Genomic DNA, 10,185 nt, shown 5'->3' on the forward strand with positions numbered 1-10,185 from the left:
AAATTGGCAGATTCCATGACTAATAAGGCTTTTGAAGTTATCCATTAAATTGGCACTCATGCGGCTAAATAATTCATTATGTCAATAAATGTTATAATATTATTATGGTTTTGTTAAATATATACTCAATGTATGCTTAATATGTATCACTACCCTTCATCTTCTGAAAAAAATGTCTAGATGGGCTCTTTTCATTGAAAAGTTATTAGCGTGGTTCACCCAAAAACTGAAGAATCTGGAATAAAAAAGAAAGGACGTTACACAGAATAATGAAAACATAACAATAGTGTTGCTATAGTGTGCAAACCAGCTGGAAAAAGTTTTATCAAAATCCATTTACAGGAAACCGATAAATCCTAAATTTCAGTCCTAAGTTATTAGCATAGTTCTGGGTGTAGTTTGGCCAATGTTTAAAACATTTGTCAGCAGCGGAAGAGTTTTTGTCTAAACATGTTTTCGTTTGGTTTTCCTTTAGACATAATGATTTCAAAAAATATTTCCTCACTAGTATTGTTGTTTAATCTGTCAACCTAAAACAAGCAAATCTATGATCAAGGACATTCCATCAATGACTATCCCACTTTGCGTTCAGATAGAGTTTTTATTTGCGACCATGTTATTGTGTCCTCTTCAAAAGGTGTAATTTGAGTGAAATATAACTGCTATTTCTAACATGTAGAATGACTACACAGAAGTCTTCCTTGGTGACTTGCCTTATCTGTGTATCTTTATTGAGTTTCAAGTTCAATTAAAAAATATTTAACCTTTTCATTCTAATTAATATTGAAAATAATGAAGAATTTAGTAAAATTACTTGTTATTTTTGAATGAATTAAAACTTCATCTCGAATTGGGAGCAGGTAAAACCATTCATCTAAAGTTGAGTTTTCACTGAAATAATGATCATTTTAACTAGTGAATTTCTTAAATATATTTGTTTATCATAATTTGTGTAAATCAGATACATTGAACACACAAATGACCTGTCTAGGTGAGCAGCAACCACTACTATGAGATCGTTCTGACTGCAAACTGGTGATGATGATGATGATGATGCAGTAAAGTTTGGTATATACAGTGGCATTTATTATCCATCACCTGGTCATTGTGGGTAGTGAATTGGTAGAGTGTCAGATAAAACATTTTGCAATATTTCATTAGGTCAATTCATGATCAGAGTTGTGTAAGTTAAAATAACTGTCTTTAATCCCTACCAGATTCACACATGTCTGAGTGGACATCATTAATGCTCAGTAGATATGACAAAAGTTTATCTGCAAGAAACACATATATAATGATGGGAGGGGGAAGGAAAAACAACAACATTCTTATATATTTTACAGAATCAATATATTTTCAAATTGAAAATCAAATCTATTTGAAAGACTTCCAAAGATTTTTAAAAAAACCATCACCAATGTTTAAAAAAAAGTTACATTCAATGAGGTAATCTGGTAATAAGAATTAGAAAATGAAGAAAATTTTGATTATATGAAGCCCCAAAGTGAAATACTGGGTTTTTCAGAAGCATGCAATAAATGAATATGGGGAGAAAAAAATTACAAACAAAACAAAACAAAACAAACAAAAAAAAAGAAACTAGAACATGGCATGCAAAGAAAGAGAAGAGAAATATTTCTTTCTTTTACAAGTTATGAGATAATTAGGGATGAAAGCACCGCCAACATTGGAGTCAACAGCAAATAAATTTACTTTCCTACACAAATCTCAATTATTTTTTTCTCTGATATATCATCAATTTATTAAGACTTATCTGAAAATACAGTATTTTTGGCAATAAAGGTATTGTATTTTTATATATAAAATGAGAAGAAAAATATACGTATATATGTTAGTGTTTGTATATATAGTTTTCTGAATTCAAATCAATGTCTGAAGTAGACAGTTGAAAAGTTTGGCATATAAAGCTGGAAGACATGCCATTAACAATTGTTGGCCCCAATATCAAATAAAAACAGAATCCCACATGTTTACTGCGCTTAACATCATTTTTGTGGAAAAAAGAGTAAGCATCTAAATAAAGAGTACATGAAAAAAAAAAAGATAATGGAAAACAGAAGTGTTTCTGTATTGATTATCAACTAACTGCATTTCACATAAAAATGTTCATAAAAGAAACAAACAATTTGGAAGAAAACTCAACATAAATTCTGTATGAAGGATTGTATGTTATGGTTTCTCTGAAGCTTGGTGGGTGGGATGCAGAATATTACATATCAGACACAATCGGCTCTTAAAAGTCACCCAATATTTTTAACAGGGAAATAGAGAGTGTGTGTGTGTGTGTGCATCAATCATAGGTGTAGATGTCGCTGTGTGGTTAAGAAACTGTGGTCTTAGTTCAGTCCCACTGCACAGCACTTTTGGCAAGCATCTTTTACAATAGGTAGGAAATACTACCTTGCTTAGAAACAATGAAACAATTGAGGGTTAGCAACAAGAAGTGCATCCAACCATAGAAAAATTTGCCTAAACAAATTCCATCTGGGATGTAAGATGATGATGATGTGTGTATATATATATATATACACCAATAGAAGTGAGCACCAGAGATGGTGATGATCATTTCAAGAGAAAGACAGCAGTCACTGAATCAGTAGCAATCCAGTCAAAATAGCTTTTAAACCCTGATTAAAATATAATTAACAGAAGGTATGGCTGTGTCATTAAGAAACTTGCTTCCCAACCATGTGTGCATGGCACCTTGGGCAAGAGTCTTCTATTATATCCCCAGGTCAACCAAAGGCTTGTGAATAGATTTGATAGAAAGAAACTGAAAGGCCAGCATGTGTGTGGGTGAGTGTGTCTGCGTGTACCCTTGATTTGACATCACATGATGTTTGTAAACAAACATCACTGATCACTGTCTTACAAGTGATGCTATTAACTTTCCAGTCTGGCTTTGGTAAATATTACCTTGCTTGGAAACAGGAAAGGCATCCAACTATAGAAAAGTCTTCCTCAACAAGTTCCATTGAACTTATGCAAACATAGAAGAGTGGACAGATGACTAATAAGAATCAAAACTCTGTAAAATGGAGTTTTAGAGTTGTTTTTATCGAATCCATGATGAAAATGTTGTGATCCTTAAAAGTTAAAAAACTAAACTCCAACAAATGTTAGCAAATCAAAGAACTAACAACCTGTTAAATTAATTACAAACTCATTAAAGACAAAAGACTGTCTACCAACAGCTGAGGAAAAATAAAACTGACATACTTTATCCTCTTATATAATGCTAACAGTTGAAATCAGGAAACTGCCTGGAAAGTTCTGTGAAATAAATAATGTACACACTCCAAAGATACTGTGATCATTAAATTTGCTGCTGATTGTAAGCCAAATTCCATAACCACTAAACCATGAGCTATCACATGTGGGAAGGGAATTAAAAATAAATAATATTCATGCTAGGTGTTTTCCTCCACTATTAAGCAATTAAAGTATCTTAGTAAACTAAGGAAATAAACTCACCAAGGAAACAATGCAATGCTGATGGCAAATGTGAGCTCATCACTTGCCACTAATGTCATAAAATGCCTCTTAGTCTCAAAACTAAAGAATGTCAAGCAATAATATGCTTGATTCCACTTCTACAAATGCAACGTTTGTAGAAATGGAATCAATGCAATATTTGAAGCAAATATATTTCTTTATTGCTGTATGTGTCTGTGATACTGTTTAGTAGAAGAAAAAAAAGTTTAAATCATGCACACACACACACAAACACTTTCTCTCTCTCTCTGCTTGTCAGTAGATAAAAAAAATTCATGCAAACAATTTCAGAGTTAGTTTCCTCTCTCTGTAGAATATCTGTCTACCTTTTATGATTGCTTCAGTAGTTTTGTAGATGACAGTTGCATTGAATATGTAAGAATAAAACCAACTGACAAATTTTTTAAAATCTTTGTAGCACTTTAGTTTTAATGAAAAACAGAACAAAGAAACATTAATCACAATTTAAGAAGAGAAAATAAGAAAACTCTAGAAATAATGTTCCTATAGATAAAGAACTACAACAAAGATAAATGCTCTAAGTAAATGAAATAGGGATTCTATATATATATAGAAAAAAGGGTGGGGAGATCTGAATTTTTCAACAACCAAATACTTCTGAACATTATCAGAAAATACCCCACTTTTTACTGTTAGAAATCTAACAACTGATGTTTGGACTATTGGAAAATAGTCAAAAATAAATCTAACACGATATGGTCCTTTTTTTTTTAACAGGAAATTTTGCAGTATGATGAGAAGAATTTTCAATTTTCTGTGAAGCAGTGTTTACAGCAGTGAGTACCTGCAGGTTTCTGGGTGAGGCGCAAGTTGGTAAATTGGAAGTGGGTTGATAACATTTCCAGGAAGATTGGAAGTGTGTATCTGTCATAGCTCCAACTCCTTCTTGGTTATTTTCTTCATTGTTTTTCCAACAGGTGGCAGGAATCACATGACCAGTTTCAACATTTTCTAATTTCACTTTCACCAATGGCATCATAGTTTTCTGTTCAGCTTGGGAATAGCCAGGGTCATTCACCTCTTCTTTGACTCTCACTAAAATTAAACAAACAAATCAAATTTGTTACTTATTATTATCTCAGACTTTGAGTTATTAATAATAGTTTGGTAAATTATTTGGGAGAAGTGATTTTGATATTTTAGAGCTTTAACAGCTCTAAAATGAAGATGTATTATTACTGATAGCAATTTAATGTTCATAATTCCTTGCAGCAAACTGTATATAAAGGGATTAAACATACGATTACATAAATACATGTTTCATTTTTTGAGTAAGAAATAACTTTTAAAAATGGATCTTATATATCATTGCTATTATGTAAAAGTGTCATAAGTCCAAAATGTTGCTTTTTCAGAAGATGAAAAAATAGTTTCACCATTCCATAGCAAAATCTGACAATTTTTGATATCTTGGCATCTGAAGCAGTTGGAGATATGATAGTTTGACCAAAAGAACCAGCTATTGCAAGCAAAAATAAATATTGAAAAAATAAAAACGCATTTGGTCAAACTTGGACATACGACAGTTTGACATAATAGCGAAGGAAGGAAGGGAGGGAGGGAGGGATGTATGTATGTATAGACACAATAATGACAGTATGGTGTGCAGAAGCTCATTTTGCAACCATATGGTTTCAGGTTCAGTTCCTCTGTACAGCACTTTGGACAAGTGTTTCCTATTATAACCCCAGGCCAAACAATGCCTTGTGAGTAAATCTGGTTGATGGAAACTGTGTTGAAGTCAATTTTATGTTTTTCTTGATGTTTTTGTTTGTTCCACACAGACATCACTTGACAACCAGTGTTGGTTTATTTACATCCCTGTACTGTAACTTAGCAGTTCAGCATAAGAGATGGATACAATAAGTACCAGATTTTAAAAATAAATATTGGGGTCAATTTGTTCAACTAAACTTTAGTATGGCTGCAATCCAATGATTGAAACAATCTAAAAATAAAAGATATATAACTATATATAATATGAACTGTTGAACATATTAGACAGTGAAACTACTGTAGAAGCTAATTACCTTAGATGCACAGGCCAGGAAGTCAGACTAACAAAGAAGAGATATACTACCAACTATATTAGTAGATTATTGTTAGACTACATAGTGCACCTACTTCTGTTTTGGTTTTCTAAATCAAAACTCTAAGATATTAACCAATAAATTTCATCAAACCATTAAGTCATCACCTCACCTTTATAATATCAGTATATTGCTAGTATTATTCAATCAACCTTGAAGTCGATGGAATAATTAAATACTAGTGCACCTACTCATACATAATTTAACTTCGAAATTCTAAAGACATACATCTGAGAGGCAGGCTCTTAACAACACTTGCCGATCACTGGTCACAATTGAATTAAATCCTTGCATTAATTTTTCTCAACCATTACTTTAAATACACTCCGCTTCTGTCAACTTACTGACCATGCAGTGCCCTCTATCAAAACCTATATGTTATATGTAACTCTTCTATCAATTTCTTATCTGATCTTATTTTCTGCCTCAAGTTGCACATCTGCAAGAATTCAAACTGAATGTTAACATCATTTACCTATGATTATTCCTTAGTCTTTGAAGGCCTGAAAATGCTATGAACTTGCACAATCTCTTCCAAAAGTAATAAAATATAGTCTTGTTCACTACCATTTGTGTAAAACTCTACAATAAAAGAATTTTGGAAAAAATTGTTCAAATCTTACCTTGAGGTTTTAATGAAGAATCATCAATATAACAGTGATCTAACAGAAATTTGTGTTTGGGACATGATGTAACTGGCAATGATTGGATGGACTCGGTCACTTTTGGGAAAAAAGGATTCTGTGGTGTCAAATGAGGATTTTGAATTAGAAGAGGAACTTCAGCTGGTGGTGTAAGAGGTACTACAGTGGGTGCAGCACACTGAAGTAAATTGATGGTGGGTTGTGTGATGGTAACAGCAATAGGTGTGGTGACTGGAAGTTCAGGTGGTGAGCTAATGGAGACAACAGGAAGTGGTACAGGACAAGAAAGTCTGTCAGACCGAGTTAACTGGGTCAAGGCATCAACAGCATCAGCAGTAGGGTTAGAATATGATGAAGTGTCACAAGGAGTCTGTGTTACAGGTGGAGCTCGAATTGTTCCACGGTGGAGCTGTAGTAATGTATTGGCTACTTCACTATCGCTGATCAAAGTTTCAGAACTGTCGGATTCAGAAAGGCTATTACAAGACATGGAAGAATCCACTGAATGGTTTCTTTTTGGAGGGCTCTTTGGTCTGATTTCTCTATAGAGAGATTTTTGTTTGTCATCTTCTTTATCTTCATTAAATGGACAATTTTTCTCTGTAAATAAACAAAAACAAAACATTTCTTTTAAGGTTGGTATAAAACCACAGAAAAATTATGGATACCACCTGGAATTTAAATTTTGGCTTCAGATTTGGTTCATCCAGAAATTATTATTACACTATTATGCTACACCTCACGCTATATAAGGCACTTTTTAACCATTTACGAAATAATTTGTGCCAAAAGAATTGATATAATTGTCTAAATGAAACTTGCTATACAGCAAGAATTTATTTTATCACAAGCAAATCAAATCTGACAAAACTTGATGCCTTGCAATATTGAATATCTGAGTTCATGACTAGCTCTCTACCCAGTGCTAAACCCACTGCTTATTTGCTTCTATGTTTGTGTAAGTATGGGAATCATCATAGTAAGACAAAGATACTCTACATATGCAGGGAAGTGACACATTACATACATAGCTTGTTTTACAGATGCAGTGATTACACTGTGTAACAAAATTCAATTCTTTTTTGTCTTTGGTCAGTAAGTGTTGTTTCTTATTTGCTTCTATCTAGAAATCAAAAGAAATGACTATTATTCCCTTCAAACTTTGCATTTGTGACCTGGACATCAACATTTTGAAACTGACCTATTATCCATTACATTTCAGATGGATTCAGCACTGAGCTGCTGATACAGAAATAGTATTATAGCAAATATTCTGCTCAATACCACAGATTTGCTGGTCTTGACCATAACCAGTTGAGTATGTACCTTAGTAACTGACAAAATGTGCATCTCTGATCAGGAGTAGTGGGGGAGCATCATAGCCATGTATTGAGAGGGACTTTTTGAGGTTTGAATAAATACAAGAAAAGCAAAGTTTGAAGGAAATGTTAGCCATTTTTCATACTTTATAGGGGAAAGCAAATAGGAAAAAACAGCTGCTACCCAAGGACAAAAATCATGTTACACAGTGTTATTACAATGACTTTTGTCTAGCTGGACACAGACAGACCTTCATACATTAGTGTAACTTCAGTAACACTTGACTTTTGTGTTGCTGTTTTACTAACGTTTGTAATGTCAAGGTATGACCAGACACTTCCAAACTATACCTGAACTATACCTTAGCAACCAGATCACATCATCAAAGTATGACCAGATACTATACACTTCTATTTTTATATTAAACTTAGTTTAGGAGAGTTGAGCTAAACTCTGTAGTTATCAATGTCAACTCAAACCATTCTCCACTAGATAGAGTCTCTTTTATATTTATACAAATGAGTCAGTTTGCTAAACTGTGTATATCTGTGAGAAATTACTTTTCAAATTAAAAAATCAAATTACGAACAATAACGAAGCTTAATTTTTCTTTCCACAACGCTGGAATATCAATTAACCCTTAAGCATTTAAACTAGCCATATTTGGCCCAAATATTCTACTTGTTTTATGTTCTAACAGGCCAGATCCAGTCTATCACACCTAGCCTACAATGTCATTCTAAAACTAGACAGTCAAATCAACAAAATCTGAGAGATATGCGATAATGCATGATTAATTTGTTCCAGTTGATTTGATCAACGGAATAGCCTGCTTGTGAAATTAATGTGTAAATAGCTGAGCATTAAAGACATGCATACCTTTAATGTAGTTCTCAAGAAGATTCAGACACAGGATGACAACGCTGGCCTTTTGAAATACAAGTACTATTAATTATTGCCAGCTGAGTGGACTGGACCAACATGGAAAAGTGTTTTGCTCAAGGACACAATACACTACTGAGAATCAAACTCGCAACCATATGATAGAGAGCCAAATACCCTAATCACTAAGCCATACATCTTCACTAAATAGGCCTTACATTTGACAGAGTAATTTGAATGTTAAAGGATTATATTATGGAGAACATTCTGTGGGTGTCTACATCATTATTTAACAAAGAGACAAGTCAAAGAACATATACTCACTGTTACAAAAGAATTGGTAAACTTTGTAAGCATTCGTACCACCCTTATGGTTTAAATCAGAGAGTTCTTTGCAATCGGGTAAACTGTTTAAGGCACAGCGAAATGTTGCTTTAAAGCGTTTTGTGTTGGGCTTGTCTTCTGTTGGTACAAACCTGCCTGCAATGGAAACATTGATACATTATTGCTTTATGGATTTAACCAAATGACTTGTTATGGCTACATCACTTACAAACACAGCAGAACTGTTCCTAAACACAGAGACATTAAAAAAATTTTTTTTTACCTGGAAACGCTAAATTTTAAAATTTCTCTCTTATGTGAGCTAAATTAATCACAAAAGATACAAGCTAATCAAAAACCAATAGCAGCCAAATATCCTTCAAATTGTGCTCTACCATCTTTACAAAAGATGAAGTTATAAGTAAACCTAAAAAGTTGGAGTGGTCACAGATGGAATGTCTTTAATTATAAGATTTAGTTGGTCTAGGTTGATCTAGAGTTAAACAAAACAGACTGAATACAGAACATTCGATATCACCTGCCTCAAACATATTACACAATGTTATCACATAAACATGACACATTTTCAGCATGAAATATGGCACAGCTAGCAAGTTGACTGAAAGTGGAACTTTCCCACCAGTTAAGTGTATAAGTCTGAATATGGTGAATAAGTGTATAGATCTGAGTATTGTGAATTCTAAGTGTTCTGATAAAGTTGAAGGTTACAATGTGAGAAAAAATTATATCTCAGAGAAATCAAAGTACTTACTAATGTGAAAATCCAAATTTATTAACTTTCTCAGAGAGAATGACATTAACTATCTACAGCTAGAAATACCATTTTGTATCATCATCATCATCGTTTAACATCCGCTTTCCATGCTAGCATGGGTTGGACGATTTGACTGAGGACTGGTGACACCAGATAGCTACACCAGGCTCCAATTTGATTTAGCAGAGTTTCTACAGCTGGATGCCCTTCCTAATGCCAACCACTCCGAGAGTGTAGCGGGTGCTTTTACGTGCCACCGGCACGAAGGCCAGTCAGGTGGTACTGGCAACAGCCACGCTCAAAATGGTGTATTTTACGTGCCACCTGAGAATGTATGTCTATGTGAATCCCTAAAACTCGAGAACTACACAACTAATTTCATTCAAATTTTACACATGCCTTACTTAGGGTCCCGGTTGTGTTTTAGTCAAAAAAAAAATGTTTAACTTCTTGCATAGTTTGAGCCCACAGCAACATAATATCTCATCCACTATTTAAGTATTACGTGTTAAAAATGAAACAAAAACACTCATGTCAAATACTTTCACTTTGAAAACGAAACTATTCCACTAACTGAAACAATCACATTTCGATACTGTAATGACAGATACTT

At 33.6% G+C, this 10,185-nt stretch overlaps 1 protein-coding gene across 1 annotated transcript in view; it reads right to left on the minus strand.

Annotated features, from left to right (window-relative positions):
* Positions 1–999: 999 nt before the first annotated feature.
* LOC106877130 (interferon regulatory factor 2) overlaps positions 1,000–10,185 on the minus strand; it is a 24,888-nt gene continuing 15,702 nt past the window's right edge. Inside the window, exons 2-4 of the mRNA XM_014925932.2 lie at positions 8,798–8,953; positions 6,251–6,871; positions 1,000–4,572 (exon numbers count right to left, since the gene is read on the minus strand). Coding sequence (XP_014781418.1) covers positions 4,223–4,572; positions 6,251–6,871; positions 8,798–8,953 — 1,127 coding nt within the window. The 3' untranslated portion in view covers positions 1,000–4,222. The remainder of the gene's footprint in view (positions 4,573–6,250; positions 6,872–8,797; positions 8,954–10,185) is intronic.

This window comes from Octopus bimaculoides, chromosome 10, assembly GCF_001194135.2.
Source record: "Octopus bimaculoides isolate UCB-OBI-ISO-001 chromosome 10, ASM119413v2, whole genome shotgun sequence".
NCBI classification, from domain to species: Eukaryota; Metazoa; Mollusca; class Cephalopoda; order Octopoda; family Octopodidae; genus Octopus; species Octopus bimaculoides.